The sequence below is a fragment of the Ovis aries genome, chromosome 12, assembly GCF_016772045.2.
Source record: "Ovis aries strain OAR_USU_Benz2616 breed Rambouillet chromosome 12, ARS-UI_Ramb_v3.0, whole genome shotgun sequence".
Taxonomy (NCBI): Eukaryota; Metazoa; Chordata; class Mammalia; order Artiodactyla; family Bovidae; genus Ovis; species Ovis aries.
Genome location: NC_056065.1, coordinates 51,490,422 through 51,517,252, shown reverse-complemented (window position 1 = coordinate 51,517,252; position 26,831 = coordinate 51,490,422). Strand labels below are relative to the sequence as shown.

The 26,831-nt window shown below is 46.9% G+C and overlaps 1 protein-coding gene across 10 annotated transcripts in view; it reads left to right on the top strand.

Moving 5' to 3' along the window:
• Window positions 1-26,831, top strand: part of FHAD1 (forkhead associated phosphopeptide binding domain 1) — a 162,679-nt gene that overhangs the window by 37,903 nt on the left and 97,945 nt on the right. For all 10 annotated transcript variants that reach the window (XM_060396588.1, XM_060396586.1, XM_027975873.3 and 7 more), the window contains exons 4-5: window positions 12,034-12,304; window positions 26,378-26,487. In XM_060396588.1, the coding sequence (XP_060252571.1) occupies window positions 12,034-12,304; window positions 26,378-26,487 (381 nt within the window). The remainder of the gene's footprint in view (window positions 1-12,033; window positions 12,305-26,377; window positions 26,488-26,831) is intronic.

Sequence of the window (26,831 nt, the reverse complement as noted above, 5' to 3'; positions counted from 1 at the left end):
ACAAGGAATCCAAAACTCAGACAGGTTAAGTAATTTCCCTAGGTCATACAGCTAGTCAGCACGAATGAAACACTATCCCCACTTGCAGATAAAGGGAGGGAGAAAACCATTTAGTCTATTGCTAGCTAGAGCAGTAGCCTCAGTTGGTCTTCACAAAGAGCAAAGCAAACTTTCACGGTCACTCAAATATACACAAACTTTTTCAGTTCTTATTTCTACACTCACTTGTGCCCTGCTTCATTCCTCCGCTGACTGCCTGCAGAGGTGTTTCCCAGTCACCTGTGCCCAGGTGACTTTGCAGGACTCTTCCCCCATCTCATCTTCTCAAAAACACTTTCTGCTGGTGAGTCCCCAGGCTGAGAAACTTGCATCCTCTAAGCTGTTATTCGTGGAGGGGTCCTTCGCAAGGCCTCCCTGGGGGCAGCCTATGGACTGATAAACATTTTCCTATGAATTCCACTTGCTGATAACTCAGAGTGTGAACTGTTTAAAAGAAGAGAAAGAAAGAGGGGGAAAAAGGAAAGGTATTGAAGAGCATCTCTCAGATACAGAACTTGCCTCGTGGTCCAGTGGTTAAGAATCTGCCTACCACTGCAGGAGAAATGGGTTTGATCCCTGGTCCGGGAAGATTCCACATGCTGCGCGGCAGCTAAGCTTGCGTGCCACTATTGAGCCCACGAGCCACAGTTGCTGAAGCCTGGGAGCACTGGAGACCATGCTCTGCAGCAAGAGAAGCCACTGCAATGAGAAGCCCCACACACCGCAGCTAGAGAAAGCCCATGCGCAGCAATGAAGACCCAGCACAGCCAAATATAAATAAATAAAAATTGAAAATATTTTAAGGTCTAGTTTTTCTAAGAAATTCTTTGACGTCATCATGCTTCCTGGATGTTCTTGTTTCCCACTGATTGGCAGGTCCCAGGTCAGGGTGCTGTGTTTACTCCCAGGGTAGAGTTTCCCAGGAGGACCACCCTGATATCACCCAGGTTAAGTGTGATAGGAACTGTTCTTTTCCTGACAGAGAGTTCCCAAATGAGAACACTTGTTTCAGGCTCTGTGGTGGCAGTAACCAAGAGAGAGGACTGTGGCAGCATTTCTTTGGGGAGGGGGGTGGGTTGGGTTAGGAGTCTAGACGTGTTTGCAGCTGTCACGTGGTTAGGGCACATGCCCGAGGCCAGGCTGACTCCAGAGCAATCCCAGCCCTGCTCTTGTACTGGCGTTTATACTGGACACACCCAAGTCATTTCCCTCAAAGCCTCGGTCCCCATTTCTGTAATATAGTTCCTACCACACGGAACAACTGTGGTATTAAGTGGGCAATGAATGTAAATTGTTGAGTCCAGCGTCTGGCACCTGATAAACACATGAAAATCCTCAGTTTTATTTATTTATTGGCTGCACTGCATGGCAAGTATGTAAGATCCTATTATTAATCATAGTTCCCTGACCAGGGATCAAACTTGCATCTCCTGCATTAGAAGTATGGAGTCTTAACCACTGGACTGCCAGGGAAGTCCCCACCCTCAACTTTGGTTAGAATCAAGCGAACCAGCGGGTAGCAGCCAAGATGCTTCCTTTGTAAGTGTCCCTTTGGACAGGAAACCTCCGAAGCCCTCCCCCGACTAGCAGACAGATATATTTGCAGATAAATTATCCATAGAATAACATAGAAGATGGAAAAATATAATCTCGTTTGACAAAGTACATCGGCAGCCAGCATATGCCTAGGACCATGCTCTGTAAATCACAGCTCTTTCATGGAAGCATTACGCCACAGTCACCATTCACAGTATAGTCCACGTAGACGGCGCCCCCTGGGGTTGTGCGGGACATAACCTGCAGGGCCGTTTGCAATGCCCTGAAGCAACCATTGATTAATATACAGTCTCAGTACCAGGTGTGGGAAATTGAAGTCACAAAGTCAGGTGTGCCTGCCATACGGTGCGTTTTGTGGGTAGTTGCCTTTCTTTGTGCTTCCTGAACTCTGGGAAAGGAGGTATAGAAACAAGCTGTTCTAGTCACAGTGACGGTGTTCTCATAAAGCAGCTGAGTAAGGAAACCCTCATCACCCAAATGTATAAATCGTGTTTTTCTCTGTTCTGAAGTATATGGCAAAACTGATGGAAATAGCGAGAATGAAAACGGAAGCGAGGTGCCACAAATAACGTGTCGAGTTGTTCCATGAAGGTGTTGTGGGCTCGTTGGCAGGAGCTCCCACCCCCATCATTGCCCGTGACTGGCCTTCCCTTTAGCCTGTGCTGCCCTGTCCTCAGTCCAACTAGACACTCCCTTGTGGTTCCTGGATACTGTTCTCTGTCCCTCCAATGTCATGACGTCATGTCTAGGGGGGAAGAGCGCCCTCTGTCGGCCATTGTTCCTCGCTGCTTTCATGAGGAAGCTCTGCAGAATAAAATCAAAAGCAAAGGCTTTGGGGTTTGATGGGCCCAAGTTCAAATGCTAACTGCAACTGACTTTACCTTTCTGAGCGTCTGTTTTTAATTTCTGCCAAGGAACTGCTCATTAATCACAGATCCCCTTTCGCCCTTAAGTTTTTTCATAGAGGTCCCTGGGACCACCCCTATCATTGTATAAGCTGAGGCCTGGAGAGTTTCAGTGACTTCCCCAAGGTTAGGTATCAGTCATATAGACCCAGAGCCAGGATTAAAAGCTACCTCTCCTGAGTCCCTTGGAGGCTTTTTCCTAATAGCATGAAGCATCACGGTACCATGTGAGCCCAGGCAGCTCCTCCACTGCCCACTGGTTAAGGGAGGTCTCACAATTCCCAGTTCAACCTGCAATTTCACATGCCTGACAAGGAATGATCCATCATATGGGTAAAAGCGAAAGCCACTGGTAATAGAAGAAAATGCATTTTCAATATTGGCTTCCTGGTTTGGCCTCACTAATTTTTCACCAGGGTTATTGGGCTATTGCTGCTACTCAGTCATGTCTGGCTCTTTTGCGACCCCATGGACTGTAGCCAGCCAGGCTTCTCTGTCCATAGGATTTTTCAGGCAAGAATACCGGAGCGGGTTGCCATTTCCTCCTCCAGGGGATCTTCCTCACCCAGGGATCGAACCCTCATTTCCTCGTCTCCCCTGGACACATTTAGTTGCCCTCTTTCTTGATGATGATGATACCTGATGGCAAATGTTTGATGCTCGTTTATTACAGACCAGGAAGTGCTCCAAGCATTCCATGTGCTCTGTCTCACCTGCTTCTCACCAGTCTAAGAAATAGCTGTTCTCCTCCCTATTTTACAGACGAGGCACACAAATAGCAGACTCGTCAGGGTCACACAGATGTAAGGAGCAGAACGGGAAGCTGGACCAGATTCTGTTTCATGCCAGATCCCCAGCTCTTTACCCAGAGGTTGGCAAACTAGGCCCAGGGCCAAATGGAACACAAGCACCCCCTTTATTTCCATATTCCCTATGCTGTCTGCTGTGACTGCAGAGTAAACGGGAAAGACATCGTATGGCACACAGAGTTGGAAATATTTACTGTCTGGCTCTACAGAAAATGTTTACTAGCCTCTGCATTACACTGTATGGTCTCTTTTATTTTACTTGATTTCTGTATGGTCTCTTTTACTGGTTTCTGAAAGAAGAACTAAAAATAGAGGGAAAGCTGGGGAGAAAGAACTCAGTCAGATTAAGCCCCACTGCTGGCAGCTGTGCTTGTTAATTGCTTACTTAGTTTGCTGAGAAATAACAACAACAACAAAAAATAGGTGAGCTGAAAAAACAGATTTTGAGCAATCTTTTCATCACCTCTTAAAAAAATAACTGGAATATGTGGTTCTAAATATACACAAACAGGACTTCCCTGGTGGTCCAGTGGTTAAGAATCTGCCTTCCAATGCAGGGAACACAGGTCCGGTCCCTGGTCCAGGAAGATCCCACATGCCTCAGGGCAACTAAGCCCATGCGCCACAGCTACTGAACCCACTGGGATCTAGAGCCTTCAAGCCACAGTTAATGAAGCCTGTGCACCTAGGGCCCATGCTCTGCAATAAGAGAAGCCACTACAAGGAAAAGCCTGTGTAATGCAACTAGAGAGTAACCCCCACTCACTGCAGTTGGAGAAAGCCTGCTTGCAGCAATTAAACCTGTGCACCACAGCTACTGAAGCCCATCTGCTCTACGGCCCGTGCTCTGCAACAACAGAAGCCCCCAAAATGAGAAGCCCACTCACGACTAGAGAAAGCCCATGTGCAGCAGCAAAGACCCAGCATAGCCATAAATAAATAAATGCAAGTAAATATACATCCACATATACGTGTATTTGCACATATAGTAATAGTATAATTACATTGACATATATCTGATAAATGTACTAGATACTAGAATATTATATATAACAGAGTTATGTATATTGTAAGTTGTAAGTTTTTTTTACTGCATATTGTAAGTTTACTGCATATTTTAAGTTTTACCTGTTTCTTCAACTGGAAAGTTTTCTTTTAAAACTGTGGAATGTTGGGAATTCCCTGGTGGTCCAGTGGGTAGGATTCGGCACTTTCACTCTGGTGGCCTAGGTTCAGTCCCTGGTCTGGGAACTAAGGTCCTGAAAGCCAAGTAGTGAGGTCAGAAATAAATAAATAAAACTGTGGAATGTCTTCCCTAGGTAATTTCTGAAGAAGAAATTTGGGGTTTATAGTCCAAAGCCTGCTGTAGCTGAAGAACTATTTATTTGTTCAAAGTTTCTCTAGGCAGTGCTTTAGTACTTGTCTTATTATTGATTCCTTGGTCTTAAATCATTCTTCTCTGGGGCTACTGCTTTACTTTTATAGGTTTAAATTTGGTGCATGAGTACAGACTGGTGGATTTTATTTGAACATGACAAACAACTTATGACAGCTTTCATTCTGAGTACCATAGAGTCTCACCATAGTGTTCATAGGACATAGAGCACATAGAGATGCTTATGCCAAAGTCTCAATAAATATATTGTCCAGAAAATTTTACTGGTTGCAAGTGTCATAAAACTAACTTAAACTACCCTAGGGGGAAAAAAATAGCTCATGTAACCGAAAAGGCCAAAAGCTGCAGCTTCAGGCCCAGGTGCCCAAACGATGGTCAGGAATCTGACTCTGCTCTGCCAGCTTCCCAGTCTCTGGCAGACTCTTGCCGCCTCACCTGCAGGAAGGTGGCCACCATCAGCACCAGCATGCTCCAGACTGGCAGCTCCAGAGGAGGAGCCAGCATCTTCCTCGGCGTGGCTTGGATCTTGACTAGAGCCCAGCCTTGAGGAGGATGTGGCCTTACTGTACATGGGGTTGAGGAGCTGGCTGGCGGTAGAGGGAATGACCAGAGAGCAAGGTCCTCTTCAGAACGAAACCTCTTGCTAGTCAAGCTTTGTCATCTCCAACCTGACCTCATAGGATTTCATCTACACCATGCTCTTACAGGTCCTGTGGGGACCTGCTGATGGGATGAGAAGTCCTGAGACCATCACATGTTTCATATCAAAGGCGACTTCTCATGGCCAGTGAAGTAGAGGGCAGGGGGCTGCAGATGGTCTCAGGCACAGGGTCCTCAGCAAAAACTCAAACAGGAGGACTCTTGAGGACTGTGTCATCCCCCGATGTCTATGGACAACCTTGGTGGGTGGGGTGGAGACAGGAGTGCAGGTGGAAGGCTTAGCACCCTGGAGAGACAGGACCCAGACTCAGCCAGGAATCTGGGGATCAGCGTGGCTGCCTCCTGGCTCCTCTGGCAGAGCACACCCTGGTTTACCAAACTTGAACCACACTGCTGCTTCTCTTCTCTTTACTTGGTCGATGGTCATTCACTCTTGCATTCAGTCTCTCGATTGGGCAAGACCGAACTGAAAGAGGTCAAGTCTAGGGGTAGTGAAAGCTATTTGCAAACACCCAGCTGTTTTCTGGTTAGATTCTATTTCCCATTTTATGAACCAACCAGAAAGCTAATTAGAACTTGAAAGAAAGAACTGTAAGATTGAAGATTTACAAAAAAAAAAAATGGAAAAATTAGATGGATCAGGTCTCCTTTAACCCCAAAATCCAAATGAATGACTTTTCTGAACAGCTCAAAGGGACCTAATTCTTTTTGTTTTTTGGCTGCACTGAGTCTTCATTGCTGCACACAGGCTTTCTCTAGTTGCGGCGAGCAGGGACTCCCCTTTGTTGCAGTGCTTGGCCTTCTCATTGAGGTGGGTTCTCTTGTTGCAGAGCACAGGCTCAGTAGTTGTGGCCCACAGGCTCAGTTTCCCGGAGGCATGGGGATCTTCCTGGATCAGGGATCAAACCCATGTCCCCTGCACTGGCAGGCAGATTCTCAACCACTGGACCCCCCCCCCCCCCAGGGAAGTGCCGGGACCTCTTTTAAGTGCTAAAACCTAAAAGTAATGTACAACTTGGTGGTTCTGTGTTCTGAATGTATCATCTTGATTTTTCACATTGAAGATCCTGAACATAATTTACCTTTTTCTTGGGGACATAGAATTACTACCCCACTTTGAGTTACGGTGACATCCTGGGAGCTGTTGAGGTAAAAAGCCATTTGTTGTTGTTGTTGTTCAGTTGCCCAGTCATGTCCAGCTTTTTTTGACCCCATGGGCTGCAGCACACCAGGCCTCCCTGTCCCTCACCATCTCCCAGAGTTTGCCCAAGTTCATGTTCCTTGCATTGGTGATGCCATCCAGCCATCTCAGCCTCTGACACACTCTTCTCCTTCTGCCCTCAATCTTTCCCAGCATCAGGGACTTTTCCAATGAGTTGCGTCAGATGACCAAAATACTGGAGCTTCACCTTCCGCATCAGAAAAAAAGCCGTTTGCCCAGCACCAAATAGCCCCTCCCCGAGCTTCTGAGAGCTAGTAACTGTGTTCTGCAGTCTCCGTCCTGTCTTTTGAGATCCATGGCTCCTCCATGCTGTGGTCAGTATGCCTCTCCCCTGCCCTGTCACCCCCACCCCCAGGCCTTCCAGACTGTGGGAATTAAGCTCAACATCTACATGTGCTAGATTCTTCTGTAAGGAAGATGGTCTCTTCTCCCTGCTTCATGTGTTGACTCACTCACACATCTATGTCAGCGTGGACTCGGTGTATTTTACACTCTGGGTCATGAGCCCTTCTTTTCTATTTCTGTTTTGCCTGCAGTAGGTCTCCACTGCAGCCTGAGGGTTTCTCCTGTTGCTGTGCATGGACTTAGTTGCCCCATGGCATGTGGGATCTTAGTTTCCCAACCAGGCATTGAACCTGTGTCCTCTGCATTGGAAGGCGGATTCTTAACCACTGAACCAGCAGGGATGTCCCTCATTATCTGTTTTGTTGCTCAAATTCTTCCAGCCTCGGCCTCTGGGAGCTCTTTCAGGCTGGTTGCCGTGCCCTTAAGCATCTCCCCATACTTTTGCTCTGGGCACTGCTTTACTGTCTGCTATTACGAGATTCTCCAGGCTTAGCAGGTATCCCCCTCCCCCGTCCCAGCCCCAGAATCAAAGACCTTTTTACTTACAGTACTTTTGCCAACTGTTCAGGTCAGTCAGCAGTGAACACCTATCGTAAGTACCAGGCACTCTGCTGAGTGCCTGGCACAGACAGCGACTGGCTAGTAAATGTTTAACAACCAGCTCTCTGAAAAATGTAGATGATGCACACGAATAGCATAGGTTTAATGACGTCAGGAGTGTCAAGAATGTGAACACCTTCTTTCCAAATAACGAGAAATGCAGTACTCTTTCCTGTAAATTCCACACAGCCAGCTGAGTCTCACAGAATGCTTTCATTGACTTCCGTTGAATTCTTGTATCCATAGCCAATTTCTTGTTGTAACGGATGAATACGAGAGTTCCCAACCTGAGCACTTGTGGATATTTGGGGGTATTTTGGATATATTTGCATTTATGAGTAATACAGGTAAAAAAGAAGGACGTTGGAACTTTGCACATTCATCAGTGACATGACTTTTTTTTTTCCTGCATCAGATGGTAGTTTTTAAGTACTAGAGGAATGTTCCCTCAATTTTGTGTGCCACTTATAATGGGTGAGGCGCAACATGCTCTTTTGTCATCTGCGCTGTTAAGGTTTTCCCCATTACCTTCTTAAGTCTAGGAAATCAGCAAAACAAACAAAAAAATCAAGCTCTGGTGGCTCAGAGGGTAAAGCATCTGCCCACAATGCGGGAGACCTGCATTCGATCCCTGGGTCCGATCCCTGGGTTGGGAAGATCCCCTGGAGAAGGAAAAGGCAACTCACTCCAGTACTTTTGCCTGGAAAATCCCATGGACAGAGAACCCTGGTAGGCTACAGTCCATGGGGTCACAAAGAGTCGGACACGACCAAATGACTTCACTTCACATGTAAACCACTATTATTAAACCTATTCATAAAAGTTTTGGGTTTCCCAGGTGATGCTCAGTTCAGTTCAGCTCAGTTGCTCAGTCGCCTCCGACTCTTTGCAACCCCATGAACCGCAGCATGCCAGGCCTCCCTGTCCATCGCCAGCTCCCGGAGTCCACCCAAACCCCTGTCCATTGAGTGATGCCATCCAACCATCTTATCCTCTGTCGTTCCCTTCTCCTCCTGCCCTCATTCTTTCCCAGCATCAGGGTCTTTTCCAATGAGTCAGCTCTTCACATCAGGTGGCCAAAGTATTGGAGTTTCAGCTTCAACATCAGTCCTTCCAGTGAACACCCAGGACTGATCTCCTTTAGGATGAACTGGAGTGGTAAATAACCCTCCTGCCAGTGCAGGAGACATAAGAGATATGAGTTCAATCACTGGGTTGGGATAATCCCCTGGAGGAGGGCATGGCAACCCACTCCAGTGTTCTTGGCTGGAAAATCCCATGGACAGAGGAGCCAGACAGGCTACAGTCACGGGATTGCAGAGTTGGATATGACTGAGAGTCTGAGCACATACACATAGGTTACTTACCACAATTTTGAAAATAAGAAACAACTTCTCTCTCTCCCTGACTGGGCTCCACTCCTTCATGCTGGCTGCACTCTTAAGTCCAGCCAGGGCACTCCAGACCCTGGTGTCCAGCCAAGTTCTCTTGGGTCTGCTTGGCTCTGATTGGATCACTTGCCCCACCAGTGCACCAATGAGTGCACCAAGGAGTGTGACTGGCTGATGGCTGAGCCCCACCCACAGCAATGGACTGAGATTGGGAGAGAGATTCCTGAAATGTCCAAAGAGCCGAGTGGGTTCTGGCCTGTTCTCACTTGAGGAGTGAGATGTGACCACTCCCTTTAGCAGCCTGGCAGTTAGTGGGCAGGGAGGCACAGCTACCTGAGCATCTCAGCATGAAAGAAAATTCTTCCACCACTACCTGTGGTCTCTAGATTTGTTTTCTAGCTAGCAGAGGATAGAACACACTTGAATTTACCCCTTCCCACCTTCAGCCCATTCATTCTCTAAAACTTGATTAAATCAATGGGAAAAAATGATAGGAATGATTGAGGTGAGCCCCAGAGAAGAGGAAGGGAGAGGATGGATGGAGAAGTCAGCACAGGCAGGAGCAGGGCATCTCAGCTTCTGAAAGGAGAGAAAAGAAGAGAGCTTAGGTAGAGACAGAGGTGTCCACAGTGGAGAGAAATTTTAATCTACATGTAAGGTAGCGGAGTTCTGGAACACCACCAAGTCCATTCCTGAAACAGGTGTCAGTAGGGCCTAGAGGCTGGCTGTTAGTCGCTCAGTCTTGTCCAGCTCTGTGACCCCATAGACTGTAACTTGCCACCCTCCTCTGTCCGTGCAATTCTCCAGGCAAGTGGGTAGTCATTCCCTTCTCCAGGGTATCTACCCAACCCAGTGATGGAGCCCGAATCTTCCACATTGCAGACAGTCTTACCTTCTGAGCCACCAAGGAAGCCCAGGGCCAGTGTCATTATAAATGCTGGAGCAGGGACTTCCCGGTGGTCCAGTGCTTAAGAGTTCACCTTGCAATGCAGGAGGCTGGGGTTTGATCCCTGGTCAGGGAACTAAGGTTCCACATGCTGCGGGGAACTAAGCCTGAGTGCCACACCTGGAGAGCCCACGCACCACAACTAGAGGGTCCGCTCGCAACAACAAAAGATCCGGCATGACGCAACTAAGGCGCGATGCAGCCCCCCCAAAAAAGTGCTGGGCCAGGCGTCCCCAGACAATTGGAGTTTAATTTCCTCGAACACTGCTCTCACTGACTCCAAAAAAAGCCTTTGGAGGAATTCACCGGATTCTTGACTTGGCTGGGAAAAGCTGTAGCTAAAAGACTGGTTTGGGAGCCCAAGCGAGTGGAGAAACTTCCTCTTGAACACGGTCCAGCTGGAGTTCTAGGAAGTTCTGTCTGCCAGTGCTCCTATTTCGGAAGCCTTCTGTCCTGTTTCTCATTATGTGTCCCTGTCTGGGGAAAGAGACACGTGACCCCACACAGGCGGCGGACCTTTAAACTTAGCTTCTTACTTGAAAAGTGTGTTGCTTTTTCTTCCAGGAGTCTAGGGGGAGGGGTGGGGATGGGTGATAAGAAAGGAGAGAGAAACCAAGAGGGAAAGAGCTCATCAGACCCCAATCCGACCACCCCCTCCACCATCACCTGAGCTTGATCAGTTCCTTAACCCAGCAGTCTCCCAACCTTTTGGTCACCAGGGACCAGTTCCATAGAAGACAATTTTACCATGGACCCAGGTGGCAGGGGGGTGGGCTGGGGGATGGTTTTGGGATGACTGAAGTGCGTTACATTTATTGTGCACTTTATTTATATTATTATTACATCAGCCCCACCTCAGATCATCAGGCATTAGATCCCGGAGGCTGGGGACCCCTGCCTTAACCCCTCCCAGCCTCATTTGTAATCCGGGCATAAAGAGATCTCCTCCCCCTATTGTGAGGAATATGAGTAAAGTACAGTAAGTGGTAGCACTCATGACGTCATGTCTTAACCACTAGGCAAGGGGAGAAACCGCCATGACAGCATCAAGCCAAGACAAAGCCAGGTGTCAGCACCTCTCTCAGCATTTGCTTCTCCCAGTTTAGACAGATCTTGATGTGCTCTCTGTTGAAAGTAGCTACAAACATCTGCTGGGGTCCCTCGATAGATATTTATGGAGTATCTGCCAAGAATAGGGTGGGTGTTGAGGATCTCAAGCTAATGAGCCAGCTGCCACCCCAGAGCTCTTGACTTTGGGGGACAGATGTAGTAGGAATGCCAGAAAGACACGCAGTGTGGATGGAAAGAAAGAGGCCGTGGGGTCCTGGAGAGCTGGGCTTGAGTCTCGGAGATTTGTCAATTCATTCTTTCAACCGGTACTTTTTAAAACAATATTTATTAATGGTGACACTGGGTCTTCATTGCTGTCTGCGGGCTTTCTCTAGTTATGGTGTGGGGGGCTACTCTCTAGTTGCCTTGTGTGGGCTTATCGCAGTGGCTTCTCTTGTTGCAGGGCATGGACTCTAGACACACAGGCTTCATTAGTTGTGGTTCGAGAGCTCTAGAGCATGGGCTCAGTAGTTGTGGAGCACGGGCTTAGTTGCCCTGCAGCATGTGGCATCTTCCCGGACCAGGGATTGAACCTGTGTACCCTGCATTGGCAAGCAGATTCTTAACGGCTGGGCCACTAGGGAAGTCCTCAACCGATATTTGAGGGCTTACTCTGTATGCACCAAGGGTTTATTCTAGGTGCTGAGGATACAGTGCTGAGCAAGATGGACAAAACGCTCTTATGTCTTAGAGATGGCATTCTACCAACTCAGCCACTCACTACCAAATCTACAATCTTAGGAAGGTCACTAAGTCTTACTCAGCCTCAGGCTCATCACAGAGTGTTAGGTGTATTAAATGAGGTAATGGATGCAGATCTCTTGGTAGGGTGCTTGGCATGAAGGCTGCACCCAACAAATGGTGGTGCAGTGATGTGCCATGTGACCCATGTGGAGATCACCATCCCAGATTTGGGGAGAGTCTGGGAAGGCTTCCTGGAGGAAGTGACTTATATGATGAAACCTAGGACAGCAATCACGTCGCTGGGACAGAAGGGTGGGGACCACCCCAGCTGCTTGTAACCTCCCCTGACCCTCTTGTCTGCCCCTGCAGGTCTCCTTCCCATGGGCGATGGGCCCAGCGCCCTGGCCCCAGCCACAGCCATCTCGGGCCACACAGCAGCCGAACCAGTCACCCTCGCCACCTCAGGTCCCCTTCCACCCGGGCGTCCGGCCGGTGCCAGTGCAGAGGAGCTGGTCCCAGGGCTTCCCCAGGCCCACCGTGGTCCCGCCTGCCTCTCACAAGCGGCCCATGAGTGCCAGCGGGAAGATGTTCTCCTTTATGGTGGATGGCACTGCCCACGGGGTTCCCATCATCAAACAAGGTACTCAGGGGCACTTCCGTGGAGGCTTCAGGGATGGGCTCATGGACAGGAGGATGGGGCTCAGTTTTTGCTTATTTTCTCCAATTCTAAAGTGGAACATTATCAATTGTGAAAAAACAATTGGGATAAACAGAAAACAGTGAAAGATCTCATCCTTACCATCTGGACTGCCCCCTGTTGACTTTTTGGTACAAATCCCTTCAGATTTTGTGCCCATCCACCCATATCAGTCAGTACCTCTGCAATGAATGTGTGTGTGCGTGTGTGTGTGTGTGTGTACATATACATGAATATATATGAATGTGTATTAGAATCTATATTTGTATACTTTGACAGAAATATGAGTAACTGAAATCCCTCCTGCCTTCGGAGGTTTTAAATATTTTATTACCATTTTGCAACTTAGAGGAGACAGAGGCTTATGGAGAAAATTACTTCTCTAGAGGTGATACATTCAATCTAATCTCACCTGATGCTTTTCGGTGAAATTTAAGGCTGGTTATCTCGAGGACTGTCACTCACAGCCTGGTCACTTTGGGGGCAGAAAGCCATCAGGGATTCGTTTCCCCCTCCTCCGCCCCAGAAGGCTTCATGGCATTTGGGGAGGAGACTTCCTGTCTGTCACCATCCCCTCGGCCTCATCAGCCTCGCTGGCAGAGTAGCTAGGTCGACTTAGTCCCTGGCATGATTCCCAGATTTCTTCTGTGGCCGCTGTCAAGAAGGTCCCATTCTCTATCCCCTGGGTCCCACCCCAGACCCCTCTGAGTCCCCAGATCTCTCACTGGCTCCACACCCTCCCTTGGTCTCCCTCAGGACTACTCACCTAGTCACCTCACTCAGCCATTCAAGTAATAGTTATTAGACTACTCTGAAGATAGTGAGTTATCTCAATTGATTGTTCACAGTCGGTTACAGGTCAGTTCAGTTCAGCTGCTCAGTTGTGTCCAGCTCTTTGTGACCCCATGGACTGCAGCACGCCAGGCCATCACCAATTCCCAGAGCTTGCTCAGACTCATATGCATCAAGTCGGTGATGCCATCCAACCATCTCATCCCCTGTTGTCCCTTTCTCCTCCTGCCTTCAATCTTTCCCAGCATCAGGGTCTTTTCCAATAAGCCAGTTCTTCACATCAGGTGGCCATAAGTACTGAAGTTTCAGCTTAAGCATCAGTCCTTCCAATGTATATTCAGGATTGATTTCCTTTAGTATGGACTGGTTTGTTCTCCTTGCTGTGCAAGGGACTCTCGAGTCTTCTCGAACACCATAGTTCAAAAGCATCAATTCTTTAGCACTAAGCTTTCTTTATAGTCCAACTCTCACATCCATACATGACTGCTGGAAAAAACATAGCCTTGACTATATGCACTTTTGCTGGCAAAGTAATGTCTCTACTTTTTAATATGCTGTCTAGGTTGGTCATAGCTTTTCTTCCAAGGAGCAAGCGTATTTTAATTTCATGGCTGAAGTCACCATCTGCAGTGACTTTGGAGCCCAAGACAATAATGTCTTTCAATGTTTCCGTTGTTTCCCAAATGGAAACATTAGGACCAGATGCCATGATCTTAGTTTTTTGAATGTTGAGTTTTAAGCCAACCTTTTCACTCTCCTCTTTCCCTTTCATCAAGAGGCTCTTTAGTTCTTCACTTTCTGCCGTAAGGGTGGTGTCATCTGCGTATTTGAGGTTATTGGTTATTGATGTTTCTCTTGGCAATCTTGATTCCAGCTGGTGCTTCATCAAGCCCGGTATTTCACATGATGTACTCTGCATATAGGGCTTCCCTTGTGGCTCAGCTTGTAAAGAATCTGCCTGAAAACTGGGAGACTTGGGTTTGATCCCTGGTTTGGAAGATCCTGGTTGCGAACTATACAGAAAAGATCTTCACAACCCAGATAATCACGATGGTGTGATCACTCACCTAGAGCCAGACATTCTGGAATGCAAAGCCAAGTGGGCCTCAGGAAGCATCACTACAAACAAAGCTAGTGGAGGTGATGGAATTCCAGTTGAGCTACTTCAAATCCTAAAAGATGATGCTATGAAAGTGCAGCACTCAACATGCCAGCAAATTTGGAAAATTCAGCAGTGGCCACAGGCCTGGAAAAAGTCAGTTTTCATTCCAATCCCAAAGAAAGGCAATGCCAAAGAATGCTTGAACTACCACACAATTGCACTCATCTCACACACTAGCAAAGTAATGCTCAAAATTCTCCAAGCCAGGCTTCAACAGTACATGAACCAAGAACTTCCAGATGTTCAAGCTGGATTTAGAAAAGGCAGAGGAACCGGAGATCAACATCGTTTATCATCGAAAAAGCAAAAGAGTTCCAGAAACACTTCTGCTTTATTGACTATGCCAAAGCCTTTGACTGTGTGGATCACAACAAACTGTGGAAAATTCTTCAAGAGATGGGACTACCAGACCACCTGACCCACCTCCTGAGAAATCTGAATGCAGGTCAAGAAGCAACAGAACTGGACATGAACAGCACACTGGTTCCAAATAGGAAAAGGAGTATGTCAAGGCTGTATATTGTCACCCTGCTTATTTAACTTCTATGCAGAGTACATCATGAGAAACGCTGGACTGGAGGAAGCACAACTTGGAATCAAGATTGCCGGGAGAAATATCAATAACCTCAGATATGCAGATGGCAACACCCTTATGGCAGAAAGCGAAGAAGAACTAAAGAGCCTCTTGATGAAAATAAAAAAAGGAGAGTGAAAAAGTTGGCTTAAAACTCAACATTCAGAAAACGAAGATCATGGCATCTGGCCCCATCACTTCGTGGCAAATAGATGGCAGAACAATGGAAACAATGGAACAGTGAAAAACTTTACTTTGGGGGGCTCAAGAATCACTGCTGATGATGACTGCAGCCGTGAAATTAAAAGACGCTTGCTCCTTGGAAGAAAAGTTACGACCAACCTAGACAGCATATTCAAAAGCAGAGATGTTACTTTGCCAACAAAGGTCCATCTAGTCAAAGGTAGTTTTTCCAGTAGTCCTGTATGGATGTGAGAGTTGGACCATAAAGAAAGTTGAGTGTCAAAGAATTGATGCTTTTGAACTATGTTGTTGGAGAAGACTCTTGAGAGTCCCTTGGACAGCAAGGAGATCCAACCAGTCCATCCTAAAGGAAATCAATCCTAAATATACATTGGAAGGACTGATGCTGAAGCTGAAACTCCAATACTTTGGCCACCTGATGCAAAGAACTGACTCATTTGAAAAGATCCTGATGCTGAAGAAGATTGAAGGTATGGTAAGAGGATGACAGAGAATGAGATGGTTGGATGGCGTCACTGACTCAATGAACATGTGTTTGAGTAAACTCCAGGAGTTGGTGATGGACAGGGAGGCCTGGCATGCTGCAGTCCATGGGGTCACAAAGAGTCAGACATGACTGAGAGACTGAACTGAACTGAACTGGGAAGATCCCCTGGAGAAGGGAAAAGCTACCCACTCCAGTACTCTGGCCTAGAGAATTCCATGGACTGTATAATCTATGGGGTCACAAAGAGTCAGACACAACTGAGCGACTTTCACTTTCACTCTGCATATAAGTTAAATAAGCAGGGTGACAATATACAGCCTTGACGTACTCCTTTCCCAATATAGAACCTGTCCATTGTTCCATGTCCATTCCTAACTGCTACTTCTTGACCTGCGTACAGATTTCTCAAGAGGCAGGTCAAGTGGTCTGGTATTCCCATCTCTTGAAGAATTTTCCACAGTTAGTTGTGATCCACACAGTCAAAGGCTTTGGCATAGTCAATAAAGCAGAAGTAGATGTGTTTCTGGAACTCTTGCTTTTTCAATGATAAAACGATGTTGAAAATTTGATCTCCGGTTCCTCTGCCTTTTCTAAATCCAGCTTGAACATCTGGAAGTTCTTGGTTCATGTACTGTTGAAGCCTGGCTTGGAGAATTTTGAGCATTACTTTGCTAGTGTGTGAGATGAGTGCAATTGTGTGGTAGTTCAAGCATTCTTTGGCATTGCCTTTCTTTGGGATTGGAATGAAAACTGACTTTTTCCAATCCTGTGGCCAGTGCTGAGTTTCCCAAATTTGCTGGCATGTTGAGTGCCGCACTTTCACAGCATCATCTTTTAGGATTTGAAGTAGCTCAACTGGAATTCCATCACTTCCACTAGCTTTGTTTGTAGTGATGCTTCCTAAGGCCCACTTGACTTCACTTTCCAGGATGTCTGGCTCTAGTCCAGTGATCACACTATCATGGTTATCTGGGTCATAAAGATCTTTTTTGTATAGTTTTTCTGTATGTTCTTGCCACCTCTTCTTAATGTCTTCTGCTTCTGTTAGATCCATACTATTTCTGTCCTTTACTGTGCCCATCTTTGCATGAAATGTTCCAGAACTCAAATAGTTATTATTCTGAAACATACAAACTAAGGAGCACATGAGACCTGTCTCTACAGTTTACATCATCATCCTCTAAGGAACGCTCACTTATCTACCACCCAAGTTAAGAAATTACTCAGGCAGTTCTCCCTAACATTTTAATGTGAAAATTTTCAAACATACAGCAAAGTAAAAAGAATTTTAAAGAGAACAGCTCCCCTCCTAATTCTACTATTAACATATTTCTGTATTCTTTGTTACATTTCTGTCTATCCATCCTTCTATTCATTTATTGCCTGCTCAGTCACTAAGTTCTGTCTGACACTTTGCGTCTCCATGGACGGTAGCCCACCAGGCTCCTCTGTCCTTGGGGTTTCCCAGGCAAGAATACTGGAGTGGGTTGCCATTTCCTTCTCCAGGGTATCTTCCCATCCCAGGGTTTGAACTTGGATCTTCTACATTGCCAGCAGATTCTTTACCACTGAACCACCAGGGAAGCCTTATTCATTTGTTAATCCATCTTATTTTCTGATGCATTTCAAAATAAATTGCACACATCTGTAGTCCTCCTCCTAAATATTTTAGCATATATACCATTAACTAGAATTCAGTGTTTTTTGTCTCTTTCATGTGAGATTAACATGCAATGTGTATTTGTTATCATGACTGCATAAGAAATTCTCCCCAGAATTTGCAGCCTAAAGCAAGAAAGAAGCATGTTATTATATACAGTTTCTGTGGGTCAGGAATCTGGGAGCAGCTTAGCAGGTCGGCAGTGGCTCAGGTCCCTTATAAGGCTGCATCATCTGAAGGCCTGACTAGGGCTGGAGGATCCACTTCTAAGATAGCTTGCTCACATAGCTGTGAGCAGGAGGCCTCACTTCCTCACTATGGGGATCTCCCCAGAGAGAGGCTCCAGTGTTCTCATGAACATCAGTCTGCAGCTGGCTCCTCCTGAGCGAGTGATCCAGGAGAGCAAGGTGGAAATGGCAACATCTCTTATGACTAAGCCTCAGTAGTCACTCCCTGTCATTGCTGCAGTGTCCTATTGATTACACAGGGCCTCCCCCTCCAGGATGGGAGAAGACTGCACACGGGCTGAAGACCAGGAGGCAAGAATTATCGGCACTCATCTTGAAGGCTGGCTACTGCAGTCTGCCCTCTGGTCCTCAGTGACTCACCCTCCTCCGACCCTCTCCTGCGCCCCTCCCCCAAATCTCACCTCATTACAGCATCAGCTCAAATTCCAGAATCTCATCTAAATCAAGTCCAGGCACAGATGAGGCTCATGGGTGTAGTTCCTTAAGTTCAGTTCATCAAGTACTATTTCAGAAATCTGAAGACCGATGAACAAAGTGTCTGTCCCTCACATAACCCAACATACAATGGTGGGACAGACACAGCATAACTGCTACATACCCTCCTCTAATTAAAAAGGGAAAAAGATAAGAAACACACAGGCATCAATGGCCCAAAGCAATTCTGAAATCCAGCTGGGAAAATCTTAGCAGTTCCTTGATGGGGCCTCAGTCCAGCTTTTGCACAGAAACGACATTCCAGTGCTCTTGGTTCTGCCCTCCCGTCTCTAAGTTCTGCCCTATGAATTGTCCTGCCTTTCCCATCAAAGGTATCACATGGTTGCAGCTGTAACCAGTGTCTGCTTCCTGCCTGCAGAAGCTTGTGGGTCCAGAAGCTTCTTTTAGTTTTGTGAGTCTCTGTCGGTCTCCGTTGCCAGTTCTTCTTATGTGGGTTCATCCTATTAGGTGAAACCCATGTTGTTGTGTTCAACTCTTTGCGACCCCATGGACTGCAGTATGTCAGGCTTCCCTGCCCTTCACCATCTCCTGGAGCTTGCTCAAACTCATGTCCATTGAGTTGGTGATGCCATCCAACCATCTCATCCTTTGTAGTCCCCTTCTCCTCCTGCCTTCAGTCTTTTCCAGCATCAGGGTCTTTTCCAATGAGTTGGCTCTTCCCATCAGGTGGCCAATGTATTGGAGCTTCAGCATCAGTTCTTCCAGTGAAAATTCAGGGTTGATTTCCTTTAGCATTTACTGGCTTAATCTCTTTGCAGTCCAAGGGACTCTCAAGAGTCTTCTCCAACACCACAGTTCAGAAGCATCAGTTCCTCAGTGGTCAGCCTTCTTTGTGGTCCAACTCTCACACCCATACGTGACTACTGGAAAAACCTTAGCTTTGACTACACGGAGCTTTGTCAGTGAAGTAATGTCTCTGCTTTTTGATACATTATCTAGGTTTGTCATGGCTTTTCTTCCAAGGAGCAAGTATCTTTTAATTTCATGTCTGCAGTCACCATCTGCAGTGATTTTGGAGCCCAAGAAAATAAAGTCTCTTACTGTTTCCATTGTTTCCCCATCTATTTGCTGTGAAGTGATGGAACCAGATGCCACAGTCTTCGTTTTTTGAATGTTGAGTCTTAAGCCAACTTTTTCACTCTGCTCTTTCACCTTCATCAAGTGTCTCTTTAGTTCCTCTCTGATTACTGCCATTAGGGTGGTGTCATCTGCATATCTGAGGTTATTGATATTTCTCCCGGCAGTCTTGATTTCAGCTTGTGCTTCATCAAGCCCTGCATTTCGCATGACGTACTCTGCATATAAGTTAAAAAAGCAGGTTGACAATGGGCAAAACCCATGCTCACAGGTTTTTTTTGACACAAGCCCTTCCACCTTGGCCTTCTTCCAACACTGCCCAAGCTTCTTAGAAGCCCAGTGCCTAGACCAAACATCTCTGGGACACTGCCCTGAGTCTGTGTTCTTAACACAGGATTTTTACAGTCACTTCAGTTTCTTCTTTAGATTGTGTTTTCTTGAGAGCGCCCTTGAGTTGATCTTTGCCCAGAGTCTGTTTCTTACGTGTCATTTGCCACCTGCACAGGCAGGGAACTTTCAAGCCCAGAGCACTGAGTCCTGATTGAATAGCCCTTTCTTTAACTGTCTCTACCCCTCACATGGACTTCCCAGGTGGCACTAGTGGTAAAGAAACTGTCTGCCAATGCAAGTAGTGCAAGAGACACAGGTTCAATCCCTGGGTCAGGAAGATCCCTTGGAGTAGGAATGCAACCCCCTCCAGTATTTCTTGCCTGGAAAATTCCATGGACAGAGGAGCCTGGAGAGCTACACTCCATGGGACCGCAAAGAGGCATGACTGACCAAGCACCCCTTCACATTTCACTGTAAATAAATAGTAAGAAGTAACCAGGTGCTCCTTCCACAACTCTTGCCTGGAGCTCTCTTTAGCTTGGTCAGTCAGCTCATCAGGAACATTTTCTCTTCCCACATGATGACAGGCAATGTGCTATTAAAACTTCTGCCACCACCTAACAAGGATCCCTTGACCCCAGTAACATTTTCCTCCCTTTCCTGGAAACGTCCCCTCACTGCCTCCTCAAAGGCCTTTGAGCTCCTACTAACAAACCTTCTAACAGGCCTTCTCTAAGACTCTCAGCAAAAGTCCTCCAGCTTCTGGCCACTGTTCCGCCCCAAACCACTCCACCATTCAGGGGTTTTGTTAAATTTCACACCAATCCTGCTGCCAAAAGTCGGTATTCACTACTCATTGCAGCTGACACGTTACTCCAGGGTGTGAGGGTCTAAAACAACAGTAAGGAGTGTCCCTCATGGCTCAGTGGTGAAGAATCGTCCCGCTAAAGGAGGAGACACAGTTCTATCCGTGGTCTGGAAAGATCCCTCATGCCACAGAACAACTAAGCTCGTGCATCCCAACTACTGAGCCTGTGCTCTAGAGCCCACAAGCCAAAACCACTGAAGCCCCAAAGCCCTAGAGCCCGTGCTCTGCAACAGGAGAAGCCACTGCAGTGAGAAGCCCACACTAAGCAGTAAGCCCCACTCCCTGCAACTAGAGAAAGCCCGAGCACAGCAGTCAAGACCCAGCACAGCCAAATAAATGTATTTAAAATAAAACAACAGTAAGCATGAAACTCCAGTACTTTGGCCACCTCATGTGAAGAGCTGACTCATTGGAAAAGACCCTGATGCTGGGAGGGATTGGGGGCAGGAGGAGAAGGGGACGACAGAGGATGAGATGGCTGGACGGCATCACCGACTCGATGCACATGAGTTTGAGTGAACTCTGGAAGTTGGTGATGGACAGGGAGGCCTGGCGTGCTGTGGTTCATGGGGTCGCAAAGAGTAGGACACGACTGAGCAACTGAACTGAACTGAAGCATTTATTATCTCACAGTTTCTCTGAGTCAGGAATTGGGGACTGGCTGAACTGGGTGACTTGGGCTTGGGGTTTCTCATGAGGTTACTATCATGGTCTCAGCTAGGGCTGTGATCACCAGGAGGCCCTCCTGGGGCTGAAGGGCCCATCTCTGTGATGGTTCCCTCCACAGCTTTTAGTAGGAGGCCTCAGTTCTTCACCAGGTGGACCTGTCCGTAGGCTGCTGAGTGTCCTTGTGACACAGCTGCTGACTCCTCTAGACAAGTGGTCTTGGACAGTAAGGCAGAAGCCACAATGTCTTTTATGACCTAGTCTCAGGCCAACATAGGTCTGTAGAGTCCAAGTTATGGTTTGTACACCTTGACTATGTACAGATGTGAGAGTTGGACCATAAAGAAGGCTGAACGCCAAAGAATTGATGCTTTTGAACTGTGGTGCTGGAGAAGACTCTTGAGAGTCCCTTGGACAGCAAGGAGATCATACCAGTCAATCCTAAAGGAAATCAACCCTGAATATTCATTGGAAGGACTGATGTTGGAAAGGACTGAGAACAAGAGGAGAAGGGGGCGACAGAGGATGAGATGGTTGGTTGGCATCATTGATTCAATGAACATGAGTTTGAACAAACTCCGGGAGATAGTGATGGACAGGGAAGCCTGGCATGCTGCAGTCTATGGGGTCACAAAGAGTCAGACAAAACTGATCAACTAAACAACTGTAATCAGTGGATTTTGCCATTAGTTTTTCCAATGCCATGTTGAAAATGGGGCTTCTCTAAGGGATGTACACTCCCCTGGAGAAGTGAAGGATGAATCCTATGGCTTAGAGGCCTTCACATCTTCCTGGGCCTCTATCCCCTCAGCCTCCCAGCCATATCTCATCTGTTTCCATACATTCACCCTGACTTCCCTGACACTCCATCCTCTGAGAAGGACTTTCAACTTCCCTTGTGATGGAGAGCTCCTTCCTGTCTGGGCCTCTGTACGCCACTCTTTGGAGCATTGAGGGCTCTGAAAAAAACACCCCTCCCCTCTTAATGAAGCTGGGGTTTTCAACTAAAGTTGGTTTACTGTTAGACTGTTGCCTTGCTATAGATTTGAACAATCCTATTTGAAAACCCAAGGCCAAGGCCTTATTTATCGTAGGCCAGGTCAGGGTTTCTCCATCTCGGCACAGTGACATTTGGGACTGGATAACTCCTTGTTGTAGGATCTGTCCTGTTCATTTTAGAACATTTAGCAGCTCCCTGGCTCCTTCCCACTTGATGCCAGCAGCAACCCCACCCCCCCCCCCCGACCCTCCAACTGTGATACTCAGAAATGTCTCCAGTCTTTGTCAGAAGTCAAAACATCATTGTGTCTGGAGGCTGAATCACCCCATTCTAAGTTAATAATCATCCTTCCTTTCCCACAAGGCAATAAAACCTCAGCTCCAAAACCACCAAATCTTAATGGCAAGAGCTCATGGGAGGTGGAGAAGAATTACCGGGAACAGAAAATACATTGGGTGAATTTTTTTAAATAGCATCCAATTTATATATAATTTTTCTCCCAATAATGGGATCCTGTGAACCTAACATTGGTGACCTGCCTTTTGAAATTCAATAATACATCATAAATGTCTTCCCACTTCAGTAAATTTACTGCATAGAGGTTAGGAGAGGTTGGGCTCAGAATCCAACAAACCTGGGCTCATACCCACATACCAGCTGTGTGTCCTTGAGTAGGTGACTTGGCATCTCTGTACTGCATATCACTCACTTATAAAATGGAAACAGGAATGTTGTTGTTCTTCAGTCACTAAGTCGTGTCTGACTCTTTTCGACCCCATGGACGGTATCAAGCCACGCTTCCGTGTCCTTCACCAGAGATGGAAATAGTAATGCCTGTCTCACCAGGTTGTCATGAAGACAGAATCAGATTCTGCCTGTTAGCGCCAAGCACAGTACCTGATGCATACTGAACACTCAATAAATGTTGAAATATTAAAAAAATTAAATGATTATCTACCCATGATTGTCATTTAACTTTTATTTACAACTTACCATATGTAGCAACGTCTTGAAGACACAGTTAATATATGTAACTTTATTCTGTATTTTCCACGTCTGCTATAGATGTGTTATACTTTCATAATTGAAAAAAAATTTTTTAAAGAAAGAAATGACAAAAAAATAAGACACAGTTAAGGTGCACACTTGCTGCCCCTTTGTAGACTGATGATTGCACCAGGACAGGCAAGCTTCCCTTGTGGCTCAGCTGGTAAAGAATCTGCCTGCGATGAGGGAGACCTGGGTTCAGTCCCTGAGTTGGGAAGATCCCCTGGAGAAGGGAAAGGCTACCCACTCCAGTATTCTGGCCTGGAGAATGCCATGGACATATAATCCATGGAGTAGCAAAGAGCCAGACACAACAGAGAGACTTTCACACACACACACCAGGACAAGCAGTGGGTTGTTAAAATACTGAAGTAACTCTCCTGCTAGTTGGCAAATAGGTCCTGCTGGAAACTTCTTAAAGTGCCCCTGTCGCTACCTCTGCCATCCCACCAATCCCCCAGCCCTCCTGGCCCTCCCTGGGGGTTCTCCCCACGAGGATCTCCAAGGGATCGATTTTTTTCAATTTGTTTCAAAGTATAACACGTCTATAGCAGCCAAGAGAGGCTGTTTTGAACTGAGTTAAACCGGTTTGGTCAGACGTGGCCCTTAGGTCCTTTTTGACAATATTAATAGGAACAAGGGAAACAGGAAGAGCTACAAAGATAGCTCAGTCCCACAGTTGTGCACGACTCTGTGACCCCATGGACTGTAGCCCGCCAGGCCTCTCTGTCCACAGAATTTCCCAGGCAAGAATGCTGAGTGGGTTGCCATTTCCTGCTCCAGTGTTGACAACGAATAGAAGCCTGTAAAGACGTTTGGTGTGGGTGAGGGGAAGCTGCCGCAGCGCCTCACAGCCTGGGTGTAAGGAAAGCGAGTCTCTGAGCACGTTCTGCCCCGACAAAGACTTTCAGTGAACACACCTTCTGCAGCAAAGGGATCCCGTCGTTCAGCCTGTTCTGTAGGTTTGATGATGTCCCCCTCCGACCATCAACTCACAGGGTCTCAGAGCATCTTGAGTTACCCCTAGAGACAGCAGCAGACGCCAGAGCTTTAAGCCGAGACTGGACACTCACCCCGTTAGGGTCAGACTCCAGGGCCTGCCCCGGGGCACAGCTTAGGCAGTCCCTTCCTCCACTGGACCCCTGGGAGCTAGTTTCTAGCATTCAGCATGCCAAGTAACAGGCCACACTGTTACCAGGAAGAACCCATTTCTGACCTTCGGGAGGCACAACTGCCTCTGGTCTATGGCCTGTCTAATGCAGTGCTGCCTGGCCACACCAGGACTGAGAACCACAGATTAAGGATCTGACCACCTCTAGCCTGCAAGGTAAATGACCCGCGTGCATATAGCACCAAGCACACTATGCTGAATATTTAGAGACTAAGGTGCATGCCTGTGACGATCCTTGATGCATGACAGGGCCCAGAAGTTGGCTGCACGTTATAGTCAAACCTGTACCAGGAGAGGATTTCTTTTTTTAAATAGGCTGTGTCCACTGGAGGTTCTAGGATCCACAGACATGTTTAAAAGCTTGGGAATCATTGACTCTGAAGTGCATAAATAAAAAATGCAGAAGCCAAATGAATAAATGATGGAATAAATGGCCACAAACGCGTCGGTGCATGCTTCATTCATCATTCATGTTAACACCCATTAAAGTTTCACTGACTTTGAAAACAATTGGATCAGTTTCTCACTTCACAAGAAGATACGAATGCGCAGTGACTGCCCAGAAACCAGAGTCAGTTGAAAATTTAAAATACACTGCTGGAGCCAAGTGATCTCACAAGCAGAATTATGGAAATCTTTACAAAAGTTTCTACACCAAAAAAAAGACAAATTATTCAGTCTTGATGTGAATTGTGTCTGATGTGATTCAGAGTGAGATCCCCAAACATAATGCCACATCCCCCAAAAGTCATGTAAACAACCCTTGTAATAATGGGATTAATAAGCGAACAATCAGGAAAGCTTGTATGTTTATCAAGTGGGTTCCAGTTAATACATCGGGTAGGGCTGTACAGTGGAGCACAATGCTATCATTAAAAAGAACCAGGGGATTTCCCTGGTGGTCCAGTGGTTAGGAACCTGCCTCCCAGTGCAGTGGATGGGGGTTTGATCCCTGATCAGGGAACTAAGCTCCCTCGTGGCGAGGGGCAGCTAAGCCTGCACACCACAGCTAGAGAGCCCCCATGCTCTGGAGCCCACCCACCACAACTGGAGAGAAGCCTGCTCACTCACATGTAAGACCCAACACAGACAAAGATAAATATTTTTTAAAAGAACCAAGTACAGCTACAAATGCTGATTTTTTTTTTAATATTGTTAGGTGAAAAGTAAGCTGGAGAAAAATCTCTGTTATGTAAATCCATTTTTGTTTTTGTTTGTTGGCTGTGAGATCTTAGTTCCCCAGACAGGGATTGAACCCGAGCCCTTGGCAGGGAAAGCAGAGTCCTAACCACTGGACAGCCAGGGAATTCCCCCATTTTCGTTTTTTGTTAAAGATATGACTAGGGCCTTCCCTGGTGGTCCAGTGTTAAGACTTCACCTTCCAGTACAAGGGGTACTGGTTTGATCCTTGGTAGGGGAGTTAAGATCCCATATGCCTCATGGACAAAAAAACTGAAGCACAGAGCAGAAGCAATATTGTAATGAGTTCAATAAAGACTTAAAAAGGAAAACAGGTCAGCCTCAAAAAAAAAATCTTAAATAAAATAAAAGATGGGACTGCAGTTTAAAAATAGCTGGACTTCCCTGGTGGCGCAATAGATAAGAATCTGCCTTCCAGTGCAAGGGACACAGGTTCAGTCCCTGGTCTGCGAAGATTCCACTTGCCATGGAGCCCTAAGCCCATGCGCCACAACTGCTGATCCCATGTGCTGCAGCTGCTGAGCCTGCGCTCCCCAGAGCCCGTGCTCCGCAACAGGAGAAACCACTGCAATGAGGAATACATGCGCAACAGCTAGAGAGCAGCTCCCACTCACTGCAGTAGAGAAAAGCCCATCAGATAGATTTAAAAATATGCCGAGGGCCAGGTTTGGCTGTAGGGCCACAGTTTGCCCACCCCTGCTCTACATCATTATTCTATTTACTCTCCAAAGAGCCCTTTATAATAGAGACTGTTAGTGTCCCTACATTATATATGCAGCTGAGGGAGATTAAACGACGTGCACAGGTCCTCAGCTCTTACACGGCATAGAAATAAGTCTGGAAAGGGCTGCATCAAAGTGCATCAGCACAGCTAACCTGGGGGAAGAGGAAGAGACGGCTCTTCCCCTTACCAACATTCCTGTTCGTGATGTCATTGCATGAGTTTCATGAATGTGAAGGTTAATCTGAAGATATCCCCTAAGATTTTGGGGACACTTACCATCTCCTCTGCATTCTCTGTCGCCCGTGTGTTAGTGTGGACCAACGCCGCGGACCTATCAGACCAACCAGTGGCCGAGGAAATTCCCGGGGCAGGATCCGCCAGAGAGATGTTTGTGGATCATGACTTGGCCCAGCAGGAGAAGGTGAGGGATCTCGGGGAGGACAGAGCTGCAGTGGCAAGAGGGACCCACGAAGGGATTGCCACTGCCTCTTGCTCTTTGTGGCTCTAGAAGTACCTTTTTTTTTTTTTTCCTACTTCCAAGAAATCACCTCTTGCTCCCAAGACATTCAGCCAAAAGTTTGGTTACTGCTCATTTTATCCCAAATAGCATCTACCGCTGCAAGGCGATGGCACCCCACTCCAGTACTCTTGCCTGGAAAATCCTATGGACAGAGGAGCCTGGTGGGCCGCGGCCCATGGGGTCGCGAAGGGTCGGACACGACTGAGCGACTTCCCTTTTCACTTTTCACTTTCCTGCACTGGAGA